This window comes from Berghia stephanieae, chromosome 4, assembly GCF_034508935.2.
Source record: "Berghia stephanieae isolate SIO BIC M18660-M18661 chromosome 4, UCSD_Bste_1.3, whole genome shotgun sequence".
NCBI lineage: Eukaryota > Metazoa > Mollusca > Gastropoda > Nudibranchia > Aeolidiidae > Berghia > Berghia stephanieae.
In genome coordinates this window covers 60,007,480-60,024,658 of record NC_088363.1, presented here as the reverse complement: position 1 = coordinate 60,024,658, position 17,179 = coordinate 60,007,480, and the positions used below count along the sequence as shown (strand labels likewise).

The 17,179-nt window shown below is 35.7% G+C and overlaps 1 protein-coding gene across 1 annotated transcript in view; it reads left to right on the top strand.

The window, feature by feature from the left end:
- The window catches only part of LOC144970938 (protocadherin-1-like), a 43,867-nt gene that overhangs the window by 19,756 nt on the left and 6,932 nt on the right, over positions 1-17,179 (top strand). Inside the window, exons 2-6 of the mRNA XM_078911135.1 lie at positions 8,901-9,576; positions 12,241-12,393; positions 13,191-13,544; positions 14,152-16,185; positions 16,756-16,858. Of these exons, the coding sequence (XP_078767261.1) occupies positions 9,232-9,576; positions 12,241-12,393; positions 13,191-13,544; positions 14,152-16,185; positions 16,756-16,858 (2,989 nt within the window). The 5' untranslated portion in view covers positions 8,901-9,231. The remainder of the gene's footprint in view (positions 1-8,900; positions 9,577-12,240; positions 12,394-13,190; positions 13,545-14,151; positions 16,186-16,755; positions 16,859-17,179) is intronic.

Here is a 17,179-nt window from a genome sequence, read left to right as displayed (position 1 = left end):
GGCGATCATTGTAAGGGGATACATCACGTGATCCGCTCATTTGACCCCTGCGACCTCCCCCCAGCATCCAATCAATGGTTTCCTGCCATTGGGCTTTGGTGACCATGGCTTTCTTCTCGTCTCATTTTCGCCCAGTTTGTACATTCATTTTAGTTTTGTAGAGTACATTTCTAATCGTTTAATAGCAATAATACTAATGGTGGGCGTTGATTACTTTTTTGGTCAATGGAAAGCAGCTTCAAGGTTATTGATGTGCCTCCTGATAAATTATGCAGTGACGGTGAATGAATCCTAGTTACTATGAAGAGTATATAACTGCATTTGTCGTTGCAGCAACAGAATGTACAGTGGTAGTGTCGATATTGTAATAATGATAGTAATAATAATAATAATAATAATAATAATAATAATAATAATAATAATAATAATAATAATAATAATAATAACAATAATTAATAATGATGATGATGATAATAATATAATAATAATAATAATAATAATAATAATAATTATTATTATTATTATTATTATTATTATTATTATTATTATTATTATTATTATTATTATGATAATAATAATAGTAGTAGTAGTAATAGTAGTAGTAGTAGTGGTGGTAGTAGTAGTAGTAGTAGTAGTAGTAGTAGTAGTAGTAGTAGTAGTAGTAGTAGTAGGAGGAGGAGGAGGAGGAGGAGGAGGAGGAGTAGAAGTAGTAGCCTAGAAAGAGAAGAGCTAACGCTCCTCTTTCTAGGGTAGTAGTAGTTATCGTAGTCGTTGTTGGTGCTGTTGGTGTTGCTGTTGTCCTTGTCGTTGTTGTTGTTGTACTTGATTTTGTTTTTGTTGTAGCATTGACAATTATTATCATTGCGATTGTTAATTTTGTCCTGTGCCTCAGTGTTGATCCCTAATTACCTGATAGGTGATGACAACACCAGGAAAGAAAGATATTTATCTTTTAAAGTTTACAGTTACCAATTCGTAATTTTGTTTGTTATTGTTGCATTCATCAAGATAAACATCGGGAATGGAAAAGGTGACCCTTTAAATATTTGTTGTTGTAGGTTTTTAAAAAATAATTTTTGTTGTCTTTTTTAATTTGTAAAATTGGGGGGGGGGGGGGGGGGGGGGGGATTTGTTTTGTTTTGTTTTTGTTTTTGCTTATTGTTTTTTTATTTTTTTTATTTTATTTTATTTATATATATATTTATTTTTATTTATTTTTTTTGGGGGGGGGGGGGGAGGAGAGTTGTTGGTTTTTAAACGGAAGTAGAACAAAGCGTCAGTCTTTCGAACATGCACATGGTCAATTCGTTAATGAACGGCATTGGTGATTTTTACTAGTAGTCATTTATGTCTTACTGTTTCTTCGGTGCTTTTCGGTAGAGAAAAATGCTGTTTGATTATCCTGTCATCTATCGTTTTGGTGGTGATGAACTAACTTAATAATGTTACAATCACAGTAAAATCAGAAACAAACAATTTATTAAAAGTGTCGAAGGACATGCGTGTTTGTTGACCCTTCAGCACAAGAAACCATTAACCTCAATATAATGGTCACTTTCATTACCATCAACTTTCATCACCCTCGCCACAACCGCCACCACCACGACTTACAGCTTTCATAGCAACCAACACTTACAGCGCTAACTAATACTAATGCGACTACCACGCTCATTATCTTTATGTTTCTGATGGAAATAACATGTTGCTAATAGCCATGAAATAGATACGAGTGTTAATGATGGATAGCCAGGCAGTGGGGCTGGGCGATACTGGCATTGTCATTATGTTTTTATACATGGTGCCGACAGGATAGGGGAAAAAAGCAACTCTTTATTATTGAATGCAATGGGAGTGAGAGGTGTTGCTTTGTCACATGAATTGCTCGTGGTCATCAATGTCATCAACATTGTTATCATCATCGTCATCATCATCATCGTCTCGTCGTCTTCTTTGTCGCCGTCATCATCATCATCATCATCATCATCATCATCATCATCATCATCATCATCATCATCATCATCACCATCACCATCATCATCATCATCATCACCATCATCATCATCATCATCGTCGTCGTCGTCGTCGTCGTCGTCGTTACCATGGACATTACAACAATTCTATCACCAAACAATCAAGTTACTTCCATAATATACTGCATTATCTATCCGCAAACCACCCACTACAATTATTATTGTATATTACACATTCTTCAAGAAAATATACAAATATAACATACATACAACCATCCAATGTTGGCACGGTTGATTTCCTAACTAATTACACACATTACTCAAATGCCAATATTAATGATAACACACTGGCCCCATTCATCCCCAAATACTTTGATTCAAGTGGAATGGGTTACGTTGACTCATTCTGCAATCTAATTTTCTAATCCTCCGTCTATTCGTTCACCTCATGCAAATGTTTCACCTTTACGGCTAAGTGCAGTTCAATTGTAGTGATTGCAACCACGAAGGTCTTTTCTTCTTCCTTGTTCTTTTCTATTTTAACGAACCTCCTGATGATGAATGGCGCCCTACAACGTATGGTAAATTGCTATTGTTTTAGTTATTTTTGGTTCATAATTTCAAACTTTAGAAAAAGATCAACGTGACGCGACTTTGATTGTATTTATTTTCTTTCGGAAAAGTAAAATTTGAGTTTTCGACTTCTTCAAATTTGAATATAACCATCATAGGATTTTGGAAAAGTTGAGATTTAATTTGCTATTATTTTAACCTCGAAAAAGTGATATTTCTTAACAATGGGTAGCCCGTGTCTCATAGAGTCTTTATTCATTTTGTTCACTAGGGCCGCAATCGCTCTCTCCAATTCAAAGGGTACCTCGGACAGAATAAATTTACACCTAGCTATCCATTCACCGCTTGATGTATAAGGGGTCCTAAACTATAACCAAACGTATTGTGGATTTGAATTTAAGTTGTAAATTCACGGTCATCATAGATATTATAATATGTTGTAACCTTTATAATATGTGATTAATCATCCAACTAAAAAAAAAAAATTTTTAGATATTCTAGTCGGAGTAACAATGTATCACTTTAAGATAATAATGCCAACATAATGCGCAGAATCAATGCCCTGCCCCCCCCCCCCCCCCACACACACACACACACCACATTCTCTCACTAAACAATACACATAACATACATCGGTTGAGACGACATAAAAGCAATTTTACGCCATAACCTTCCCTGAAATTTGCTTCTTTTGTTGGGTACGTACAACTTGAAATATTTGTGGGCCCCCAAATTTTAACGCGACAATAATAACTTTTGTCTCCAGATTCACGTGATAACAGCTCTTGTCTGTACGCCGCGACTGGCTTAGATCGTGAATCGTATCGAGTTAGGCATCGATACTATTGTTATAGTTATTAAATAAAATGGATGTCTATTGGTATTTCATGCCTTGAGCTCGTTCAACCGATTCTCTTTTAACGCCGTTAAAATGTGAAGTCTTTTCTTTTACATCATTTAAACATTGTTAAAGCTTCATTGTACAACACTCCATAAAAGTATCCGTGTTGAAATAAAACTTGCCATGAAATAAAATTTACATGTGAAATTTCTTTGTCACCTTCAAGTTTGACACACACAGGAAGTTCTTTCTGTTGTAACATAATAAAATAAATATCTGAAAAAGTGTGTATCTGATATTTATCTTACACCAGTGCCTGCTCCATAATTTGTCATTATGATAAAAAAAAGCAACTTTAAAAGACAATTTAACTTGTCATTCGGTAAATAAATATGCAATTCCATCGCATATTATTTTCCACCGATTAACAATGCTCAAAGTACGACACAATAGTTTGCTTGTTCCTCCTTAGCAGGTGTTATGAAGACACGTTTCCGCTTTCCTACAACGCAAGTCATCTATAAGATGCCCCAATTGTAATAATATTATTGTTATAACATCTGTAATACAAACGGCCGGAAAATTGTTCACATCTGAGTCAAGTGGGTTATTGTGTATCTTTAAATATTCATTACCCAAGAGAACAAAGTTGTGTCATTGTTTCCAGATAATTGTTATTCATCTGTATCCCGACTTCTGTCAGCATCCAATCAAAGACGTTTTGATTTTGTTACAAGATGGCATACAGCGCCGGTTGGCGATCGACGCTACACGACGAAAATATTAATTAGATTGGAGTGTTCATTTCCACTGAAATTATAGTATAAACTCCGAAGCAACCAGATCATACACTCAAATTATGCCTCATATTTAAACCACATCATCTACAATCCCGTTACTTGTGAACTTGTTAAAATGGGAAAGAAATGTTTTGAGTTATAATTTGGTTATGTCAATAGGGCTTGTCGAACTTGTAATACAGGGTTGTCATATGTTATATGAATATATATATATATATATATATATATATTATATATATATATATATATATATATATATTATGATCAAACAATACAATCAAAATTTATTCTTATCTAAATTGAACAACCCATTATACGCGGTCTCTGGGTTTCTTATCTTAATGAAAGGAACGAACAATAATTGTATAAATGTAGAATAACGTTGGGCTTAAAACACAGACAAAAACCAAAAATCGTTTTGGATAAGCTAACATAACAAAAAATCCAAAAACAGGCGCTTAACCAAGACAGACACTCGGCACTTGTGTAAACAAATACGCCATAAATAACTGGATTGAGCCCCTATTCAAGCCCATCGCTTCATTTTCACGCCCGATGGTCATTGGACAGACCTCCATTCAAACACTAATCCCCACCAATAACAGGGTTTATAAAACCACCATCCAAACATATACACATCGGTCTATATCATGATATACACAGGATCTCCGGCACTGATATACAAATCTCTTTGTTTTGATGGCGTATCATGATGGCTTCTTTTGTACTTCCGGTCGGTCTGTTGACAATAAATAAGGACAATGCGGCAAATTATATCAAGATATCAACTATTTTAAAGCGCCAAGATCATGGCAATGATAAACCGCGAAACAGTACAAGATAAGTTAGATCATTTTATTGTATATTTTGTGCTCATTAATAGTATCTTTATATTTTTTTGTGTCATTAACCATTTTTGTCACTTCCTTGTATGTTGCCATCAAATTTTATGATTTATTGGCGAAAGACTAAAAGTAAATAAACTTGTAAATTATTATATTAGTTGTTTTTTTTTCAAATAAAGAAAACGAGTAAAAAAAACATAGAACGGCGTCGTACTTTCATTCACGTGGATTCAAATTCGATTCCGTGAAATTAACATTCTACTGGTGACAATGCTACTTTACTTCCATTAGTCTAATGTACCAGCATTTATTTACCACTTAACACGCCATTTTCATTAGCGTGATGGGGAATTAAACAGTAACGACGAGGATTCTCGGAGAGGAAGAGGCTGTTGGATATCAAAGCCTGTTATACAAGTTGTGTGATAAGACAAATGCCAATTAAATGGAAGGTACACATCTATCCAACTCCCTTAATCCCGTGTCCGTCTTTATCTTTATCCCGTAGATCTCTCTCTCTCTCTCTCTCTCTCTCTCTCTCTCTCTCTCTCTCTCTCTCTCTCTCTCTCTCTCTCTCCCTATCTATCTATCTGTCTATCTATCTATCTATCTATCTATCTATCTATCTATCTATCTATCTATCTATCTATCTCTCTCTTTCTCTCCTTTTTTTCTATCTATCTATATATCTATATATCTATCTATCCATCTATCTATCTCTCTCTCTCTCTCTCTCTCTCTTATATATATATATATATATATATATATATATATATATATATATATAATAATGTATATAGATATTATATATATATATATATATATATATATATATATATATATATATATATATATATATATATACTTGTCTATCTCTCTCTATCCTTTTGCTTCTCCCATCACCCCCATCAACTCATCAATTTATTCATTTATTATCCATCTTATTCATTCGTTCCACTCACCCCCTCGACCATCACAGATATCAAGGGATGTAACCGCGATAATTCATTCCCAACCTGCCCTGTTATCTCACTGTCATGACTGGGTTACCTAGCAGAAAGAAAGACGGTGACCAAAAATTCTCGTTCGCAAGATTAATTCAAGAAATTGTCATTAAGACGTGTGAAAAACTGTCCTATAAAACATAAGCTAGGTTTGAGCCGTTCATACTTGGCCATGTGGCCTTGGGTAGGACACCTTGCACCCAGTTTTACGCTTAACTCTGTTGTGAATGGATGCTTTGTCATAGGCAGTGAAGAATATTGTATGGAGGTCAGCACAAAAAGACCTAACCGTCGACATGTATTGTATGGAGTGGAATTTTGACTTTCTGTGGTCTGTGGATGATTGGGGTCTTGTCCTACATGTTAAGTGTTGCTGTTGGTTGGGGATCCCTTGTAAAGCGATTTGAGCACGTTTTGTGGATATTGCACTATATAGAAGCTCTAGTTTTAAAAGACATAATGTATTGAAGCGTTTCATTTTTATATTTTCGACCTGAGAGCAGACATACTTTCACACATGGACCACGATAATTATAGAAGTGCGATATCGGGTTGTCCAAAATGACGTCATCATTACCCGCTTCTCCGATCTCTTCCGCCTCCGGACCAAGCACTCATCTCATGGGACATCTCTTGACCACCAGATTGCCATTCCTCGGTGGTCAAGGGGTCCCTGACATAGCAGCACCATGACTCTTAATTCTTACACAATCCCAGGTCCTGGACGTTGTGTCACAGGGACTACCACAAAACCACTTGTGTCGGTGTTAGCTTGCTTGTTAGGCCTGTTAGCGTTTGGGCCTGATCGGTTTATGGGTGTGTTTGGATGGTTGTTTGACCCAAGTTATCACTTTCTCTCTGCTTTGCCGTCTCTGTATTATATTATGGCTAAATTCAGCATCTACAACCAGATTAGATCCGCATACACACACACATACACACACACACACACAAACACAAACACACACAAATGCACACATTCATAATTGACATACGTCGTATTCATCTAAATAACTTCTCTATCCCAGTGGTACGTTGTCTTCTTTTATATCAAATTCATCTATATTTAAGGTGATTAGTGATCTAAAGGGTGACGATGATTGCAAAAAAATCTGAATCTGGCGTTTTGTCCTTGGATTAAGAAATGTACACAATAACCTACGCGACTATTGTGTGAACGAGTATTAATTTGACTACTGGAATGGACGGATATTGCGAGAGTGCTAGTGCAGAAAGGGCGACTAATGCGACACGAATTAAATAAATTATTGGAAATTCGTTTCATATTGTGTCCTGTTGGGAGAATACATTAGATTGTTTGTAGCGCAATGAGTAAGATGAAACTTTTCCAAATGCGCTATATAAATAATCGTTCTTTTTCTACATCCTCTCTATCTCTATCCCTTTATCCCTTTCTCACACACACACACACCGATAGGTGAGAGAGAGAGAGAGAGTATCTTTGTGTTTATGTGTATGTGTGTTTGTATGTGTGTGTGTGTGTGTGTGTGTGTGTGTGTGTGTGTGTGTGAGTGTGCGCGCGCGTTTCTAGGAATTTGATTCAGAAGCATTCCGATTTAAATATATTTTATGCATACGGATATACCTATTAATTTCATTTCCCCGTCAGTTTGTGTCACCAAGTTACTGTTTTGTCCTAGTTCATTCATCCATTAAGACATTTTTAAAAATTACTTATTTATTTATTTAACCATTAATTTTTACCGGTGTTTTTCTTTGTTTTTTTTTTCTGGCACTGTCTATGTCATGTGCAACTTTTTTTTACATCTTCAAACTTTTTTTTTTATATCACGCAACAATGCCTTTTCTAAATATATCGCTCTATGCTGGATGAAAGAAGGATACGTCATGTGTCAACTTTTCTTCATTCAGACTTCTTTATATATATATATATATATATATATATATATATATATATATATATATATATATATATATATATATATTTCACCAATGCCGTAAATCTTTCGCTCCATGCTGGTGATAGATCGATAGATACAAGATAGAATATCAGAGAACAGTGGTTTATCATAATTTGTCAGGCTAAATTCTGACATATTTTGATATCAAGCATTTCAGAAATCAAAATATCAATTCAATATGCGTTGGATTTATTGATACTGATGTTATCTACTCCCGGCGTTATTGACAATATTATTATAATATCATTATCTTGCTTGTTGGCCCGCTTGTATGGTAGACCATGGTAGACCATTGAAGTCAGCATGATACGAATGGAACGCTTAAAGTCTTACCCCTATTTGTATAATATTTAGCTGAATAAGAAGTCATTTGTCCTTATACTACAAAGTTCTATTTGTAATATTCTTAATCCAATTTTGATTAATGGAACAACGTTTATATGTGTTATCTGATTCTATCGTTGTCTCGGGTCAAAAGTTATAGCATTCAATCTATAACAATGTTATTATTCTGAGAGATATTATAGTTGTCAAAGTAAAGACGTAGCAGTTGATTTATCATGATGGTGGGTTTAAGTGTATTGCTTTCAGAGAGATCATTCTTTTGATTTTCACTGCAGTGTTTATTTTGATAAGAGGGCAAATTTTCACAATTCTATGAAATAAGATTTTCGAGTTTATCTCGGTTAAACTCTATTATCTTTTTGTTTTGGTTGGGTCACTGTCGTGAATAGATTGAAATTCCTTGGTTTCTATTTATTAGTACTTTTTTATTTGTGCTTTTCACGCACTTTCTGTTTGTCTGCTCTATTTATATACTTTTTTCATTGTTAAATGTGTATTTTATGAATAATTTTAAAATAAATATTCACATGGAATGATCCATTATCAGTCTTCATAATTTTCATTTTGCTTTGATTTCAGGATCCGGTGGCAATACCCTCACTACACTTCTGATATTATCCCAAATATGGAGACATCGAATTCGTTATCAAAAATGTCTCCCCTTATGATTGGATCCTGACGTCTCAACCCAGCAATTATTGCATCCAGTATCTTGACACAACGCTTATGAATATTCATTAACAGAAGTTAACTCTTCAGAATGTCACAAATGTTGCATAGACCGCTTTTGAAATATTTATAGATATTTCATCAATCCTATTGAGCATCGCGGGTTCTATCTCCGCGGAAATCGAATTTCAACGCGCCCGAGTTTACACTGAGAGAACAAGACAACACACAAATCGACATCATGGCTGGATATATTACTCGAGTCCAAGGAAAGGTTCCATCCGTCTATTTTGTGATAGTTGTTGTGTTGTGTACAGTATCATTTATAACTCCATTGGTCTTCGGCGATGTGGATGTCAACATAGATGAGGAAAAAGATGTTGGATCATTTCTTACCCGGCTACCCGACCACAACGCCATCTACAACAACCTTGACCCTGCTAAGCGGAAGTTTATGACCTACGCTATTTTGGATAAGAACAATCCACCTGGAAACTACTTCCGCTGCGACAAAAGTACAGGGGAAATCACCATTGGCCGCAAGATGGACAGGGAGGTCATTTGCGACCAAACGGATAAGTGTGAGGTAAGTAAGAGAGTGTTTATTGTTATGTGTGTGTATGTACATATAAAGGAGCAAAAGTGTTCCTTGTGTGTTTATTTTTCTCATCTAGTGCTATTACTTCTGTTTGTCCAAGGAGAGTGAAGAGTAATTCTGTAGAGGAGGACAAAAGAAGAGAATTGTATGATTCGGACGGGAACATAGATAAAGAGAATATAAAATGAAATGGGGAGAAGATGTAAAGGATAAAGAGGAGGTAGGAGGCGAAAGAGGAAGCACAGCAAACGAAGAGAGGAAGAACAGTATGAAAAACAGTAGGATATTGTTTAAGTTAAACAGCATGTGATTGAGCGATATAATAATACAAATGTCAACTAATTCAAATCGAGAAATAAGAACTATTGGATTACCATTAATTTAATCTACAGATCTAAATTAATCATCGCTTGAAAGATGAAGAAAAACTAGAAATTTGAGGACAGATACGTGTATGTCAATTAACCATATGTCTCTTAACATTCTTCAAGATTCCGATATCGGTAATGGTTGTTTCAATGACATAAATCACAACGGCTTCCAAATCACGGAGACATAAGATGGCCGCATGCGAGTGTGTGAGCTCCTGGCCTTGAGTAAAACCAATCTAGATTGATGACCAGTCAGGGAATATTAATGGCGGACATTAAATCCCTCCGACGAATCGTAGGGTCGTTCTATTCTCGTAAAACATGTCACCAATCTACTGAAACAGTCTCGTGTACCGTGGACCATAGTCCTTGTTCCATCATAATTCTTTTCGAGTTTCTAAGAAATGAGTACCGGGGACTTAATCAAGTCACCAATACATGTGGTCGCAATAAATGGTACTGAATTGAATCGCGCCAAATTCAACAACCCTGTCATAATTAGTAAAAGCCGCCGCCACGACAACAGCCACCGCACGCCTCACCACGAGGAAAAATCTGAATATAAATTACCAGAATATTAATTAGACCTTTTTATGATACTGCTCTCGTATGGTGTATAATTCCTATACTCAAACACGCTCCCTCAAACTCGCGTATGTTATAGACCGGATTGATTATTTCACTCCCGCCTAATACCTTCATGCAAATCACTCAATCAAAAAACAAAGGAAGTGTTTCTTTCACGTACCAAACAAAATCTATTCTTTGGAGTGTATCGTGATTGTTAGTTGGTAAACATATTATGATTTAGTTCTTTTCAACTTCCGTTTCATTGTTTAAAACATGCGGAAGAGAGAATATTATATCAATTCCATTTTTTTAAAATGTGACTCATCAAAATCATGAGTGTTCAGGAAACCCTTAACTTTCGCAACGCCGGTCCCTCTTTATTCTATACAGAATTTCCCAACCCTGCATACTAAATATCTATTTCTATTGTCTTACATTCATCATCAAATTGTGTCTTAATCGTGGTTGAAAAGGGGAAGATGGAATTTAATTGTCTTCAGCTTTATTTTTATCATTTATCTTGGGCTTCCGTTTAACTTCATCGGGTTTTTTTTTTTTTTGTTCTTTTTAACTGTCCCAAATAGTTTAGAATGCGACTCAATAAGTACTTGAATCCATGAATCTATCCAATTGTCACATTCGTGGCGAAGAAATATTAAATCTCACATCCGTTTGGATGGATTTATTGTCGTCAAACAGTCGTATAGAAATTCCATCTAATGTAAGGCAAAATTCTAATACAAAAACGCGTAAAGAGTTATATTGTCGTGACCCAGGGTCACTAGGAATCCAATATTCATAATGCTGTCCCAAAGGGTATATCAATTTTCTTGAGTGGTGATACAGTCCATAGTATGCAGAATGGAGCTCGCTACCACATTTCCCATGGGTGAACAGGACATATTTTATATACATTTAGAAAAGGATGTGACATTTTTTATAGTAAGATTTAAACGGTTGATGATATCAATATATCATCTCCCTCATCACCATCCTCGTTGTCGTTGCCGCCATTGTCGTCGTCGTCGTCGTTATATTTCAATATGATCGGGGCAGATATTCCAAATTTATCTCATTTTTGAAAGTCGTTAACTTTATACACTTTCATCTTTGAAAGCAACACAATTTTTAAACTCGAAATAGACGGTCTCGTTTCAACGGCTGGCTGATTGAGAATATTTCTGAATTAGATGCCGACATAAAAATCATAATGTATATATACACCATAATTTTAAAACAATGGCCATCAGCTCAAATGCGAAGATTCAACTTCTCTCCTCAATCAGCAAACCTAAAGACATAATCTAATTGATGTCACTGTAATTCGTTCCAGACAATCAGGTATTTGATCCGTGTTCACCAAATTGTCATTGGCATGCGATTAAGATTACATGTACGCTCATATGTAGGTTACATCGCATTTTACTCGACCACAATTAAACTATGATTTAAATTGTTTCCTTGGAATGAATATTTTCTTCTAGAAGCTGTGAACTGTACAAGGAATGAACATAACAGTTTTAAAAAAAAGACAAAATACTAAATGTTTGTCCATTTTCTTTGAAGCTGTGATAATCATTTTTGTTCATTACTTTGTTAAGCATTTTGTTCTTCTTGAGGCCTTTGTATTCGTTTTCATTCATTCCTTTATTCTTTGAAATTAATATCAATTCGTCACATTAATTGTTATTTCCATTCCTCGCGATTCCAGGTGAGCTTTAACGTCGCAATCCAAGCGGATCCAAAGTCAGGTGTGACCTTCTCCAATGTCATCACAATCAAAGTCACAATCAACGATGTTAACGACAATCCACCACGATTTCCTGCAAGAAACGTCACTCTTGAGGTCTCAGAAACAGCCAAGGTGATTTTATGAAAATTCTAATATTTTCTTTTCTTTTTTATTCTATTTTTTTTTTTTGGTTCGGCTTAGAAAAAAAAACGAATGAAAGCAATACCTTTGGGTTATTTCCCTCTCGAAACTGTTGTTCTGCGCGACACATTAATGCCCTGCCCGATGGCTCCTCCACTAGCCAGCCCTCATCATGCAGATAATCTCTCATATGAGTAAAACGTGCATGTACTTTATATATACAAGTATTACCAAACCTATTATATAATAATAATAATAATATAATAATAATAATAATAATAATAATAATAATAATAATAATAATAATAATAATAATAATAATAATAATAATAATAATAATAAATAATAATAATAATAATGTAATTTATTTCTATAGCAAATGTCCCATACAATATAGCTCAAGGCGCATAATATACATGGCATGCAATATATAGCGTATTAAATCCTAACATTATCCAACTTTATAATTATACTATCTAGCCTCCATTTTTAAAATAATGAACGTCATTTTTTTCCATATCGATTAATGCTTCAGGATGAAATTGCATGAACAATACTTATAAGTTGTATTTATATATATATATATATATATATATATATATATATATATATATATATATATATATATATAATATATATATATATATATATATATATATATTATATATATATATATATATATATATATATACAGTTCCTGTTTGCCAATTTAGGGCCGATTTATTGTTCCAGTTTAGATCATTGTTATTTGTGCCTTATCGTTTTCTATACTTGTCGTCTTTGTTCAGGTCGGAACAGAGTTGAAGATCAGCGGTGCCGTCGACTTTGATTCTAAACCAGAGTTCACCGTCCACCACTACAACAGCACTCCATGGCAGGACGTCTTCAGCATCAGTCCCATAGTCAACCCCGATGGAAGCAGCACCATCAACCTGCGTCTGGAGAAAGAGTTGGATAGAGAAAAGAAAAGCAGTTACATGTTCAATGTGATGGCCTGGGACGGTGGCCTTGACCCCCGCAGTGACTTCATGACTGTGTCCATTATCGTGACGGATGACAATGATAACAGCCCAGCGTTTAGAGATGATGATTACAAATGGACGGTCAATGAGGATGCTGCTCCTGGGACATTTGTGGGCCAGGTCGGTACCATTGACAATAATATTGTGCGGTCACGTTCATTAACACCAAGACATTCAAATCATATTATGAGATATTTCATACTTGTGTTAAAATACAAATGTGTCACTGAACACTATCAAACAGTTGAACAAATTTCGCTTTCTGAGTTTTTCCCCCGAAATGTCAGAAAAGGCAATAAATAATCTACAAATTTTTATTTTAAATAATGATTAGTTAAGTTTTGTCGCTAGACTATGTTTGAATGGTCGTTTTGACAACGCTATTTGATTAAGTCATTTATCAACATAAAAACCAAATATAGCTTTAGTAATTATTATTATTATTATTATTATTATTATTATTTATTATTATTATTATTATTATTATTATTATTATTATTATTATTATTATATATTATTATTATTTTTAAATTATTATTATTATTATTATTATTGTTGTTGTTATTATTATTATTATTATTATTATTATTATTATTATTATTATTTATTATTATTATTATTTATGCGTGTTCTTAACGTGGCTATTTTATAAAATATCACGTGGGTTTCTCCAGGAAATTATTGTTGATATTAAAAAAAATCGAAATCTACTTTTTGTTGTCTACAGGTTACTGCCACAGACGAGGATATTGGCGACTACGGTCGTATCACGTATAGTTTCAGTCAGACCAGCATCTCAGTCATCAAAGACGTTTTCGCTATCAATGCTACAACAGGAGTTGTCACACTTCAGGGAAGCATCAACAAACAATGGGTCTCTCCATTCTTCATGTACGTGGACGCCAAGGATGGAGGCGACCCGCCAAGGTCTAGCCAAACTTTAATTTCTTTGGAGGTTCTTGACTCGGGCAACAATGCTCCAACTGTCAGAATCAACACAGTCAATGCTGGGGATGCCACTACCCTGACCATTCCTGAATCAGCTGGTCCAGATTTCTTTGTTGCCTTCGTGCATGTTGAGGATAGCGACGAGGATGAGAACGGAAGAGTGGAATGTAATCTTATGTCCGGTAGTGATTTCAAGTTGAATTCAGTTCCTTCAAAAGGATACACGCTCTTGCTAAATAGAAAAGTCGACAGGGAGAAGAGAGATTCTTACGAAGTTTTCATTACATGTGTAGATGGCGGAAGTCCACCTCTAGAAACATCCGTATCTCTCACAGTAAATATCTCAGATGTCAATGATAACTGGCCAGTCTTTAAACCCTCGCGTTATACCGTTAGTGTTCCAGAAAATAGAGGCCCTGGTCATTTTGTAACAAGAGTTACTGCTACGGACTTAGATATTGGTATGAATGGTGACATCACTTACTCGTTAAGCCCTCAGGCTTCTACATATCTCTCTATTCAACCAAGAACAGGAGTAATCTCTACAAAAATTCCAATTGACAGAGAGAAAAATGCCTCTTTCGAATTCGATGTATATGCACGAGACAACGCATTGGATGAACCCAAAACAAGTTCTGCAATTTTAATCATAAATGTATCGGATGCCAACGATAATCCCCCTACATTTAATAACAGCATATTTTCTTTTTTCGTCTATGAAAACACACCACTCCAAACCATTATCGGCTCTTTGTCTGCCTACGATTTTGACGCTGGCCTCAATGGACGGTTCGATTTCTATTTCGGAGGATCCACCAGTGGAGACATGCCTCTTCCATTTACCGTTTTAAAGAATGGGTCTCTTATTGTCTCTGGACTGATAGACAGAGAGACAAAACCTTACTACTCCTTCACAGCTTTGGTCAGAGATAAAGGCGCTTTCCCCAGATCAAACGCCGCTCCTGTGGAAATAAACATCCTCGACGTCAACGACAACAGCCCAGTTATCATCTTCCCATCTGCTGTCAACCACAGCATTCCAATCCACACCAAACCCAGAAAGAATGGACTTGTTCTTGGACAAATCTTTGCTTATGATGTTGATGTTGGGTCGTCATCAGATCTTCGATACTCAATCTATGCTGGGAATGAGGACAAAGTCTTCTCAATCAACGCAACCTCAGGAGATCTCATACTAGACCGCATCGACCGCATGCAAAACCCAATGGAATACGTTCTTTATATCAAAGTTGAAGATGGTGCTAATTCTCCTCGAAATGTCACAACTCAACTTAGAATTGAAGTCAACTTTCCAAATACTACTGAACCAAAAGAAGAGAGCAGTGACCACTATATCATCATCGTCGGCGTAATAGGAGGAGCAACAGTCGTTCTCTCTATCATCATCATATCTGCCATTGTCATTATCATGCGATCTGAAAAATCTGAACGACCAGTTAGACGTTGCGATAACGATGGGTCATTTTTCAAAAACAAATTCTGTGGTACTGCTCCGACTGAAATACAGCAAAGTAAAATGGTTGATCAGACGGAGATTGAGAAAGACCAAATGGACTCCACCACAACATCTAGCGACTCGTTTGGTCTCGTTTCAAACTCTGGACCTTCCATGTCGACAGGTGGAATGGTTGGAAGTGGCAGAAAACCGGACGAAGTGCAAAAGAAAGTCAGCTTTAGCTTGGATATTGAAAGCGACCACCATCAGCAAAACGAAATGAGGAGCGCAGATAACAAAGACTTGCATTTGTCTCCCTTGTTCCCTTCTAACAGCCAATGGAAGAAACTGAGCCATGTAAGTATCTTTGTTTTTCTATTCTTGAAAGAATTTACCCATGATTTGAAATTTCTAAAACAGAAAACTCCAGTTGATACCATCAAAGTTGAAACATATATTTTCCCTGCCCGCTAAAGCTGAAGATTGTTTGAAGATCAGATTTACTTGGCTACAATTTGGTTATTTCTAACATATTCGCTGATAAGTATAGCTGCAGTTTTCTTAAAATATATCTTGAAGAGGCTGAGAGGATGATGATGATCTCAATAACATTCGAAAATTAATGCTCTCGATCGTTTTAAATGTACTAATTCTAGCAATCGAGCGCCTCCAATAAAATGTGGTTGTGTTTTCTTGTGTGTGTATGTGTGTGTGTGTGTGTGTGTGTGAGAGAGAGAGAGAGATAGAGAGAGAGTTAGATAGATAGAGAAAGAAAAGAGAGAGAGAGAGAGAGAGAGAGAGAGAGAGAGAGAGAGAGAGAGAGAGAGAGCTTATATGAAAATATATTTTTAAATTGTATTTGATTGAATGCATTGGTTAAGCGATCAAGAAATTGAGACTTATCCTTTGAATACACTCTGCCCACAGCCTGATGACATCAACAGTGACACATCTGGAGAATCGGGTACCTGCGATAGTGGCAGGGGTACCAGTGACGAAGACATCAAGTTTGATGCCTCCCCCAATAAAGGTAGGTCCGCATTCCGCAATAATTTATCTAGAATTTTGAATCGCACACTTACTGAAAGATGCCACTCCATCTCTTGAAGCAGACGCTAACCACTATTCCATTTATATCAATTATCACTCCGATATTTGAATTCACGATCTGCTATTTGATTCATCATCAGAATATTGTTCATAAGAATGTTGTTCTTTAGTTTGGCAGGTTAGCGTTGCAATGCATGTTATTCTGTTTCAATTAGTTTCCGTTCATGCGGCTTTTTATTGTTAAGTGATCCGCCACCGTTGGAGATGCCCCAGGGTTCTCTCATTTCGACAAAGAATGAAA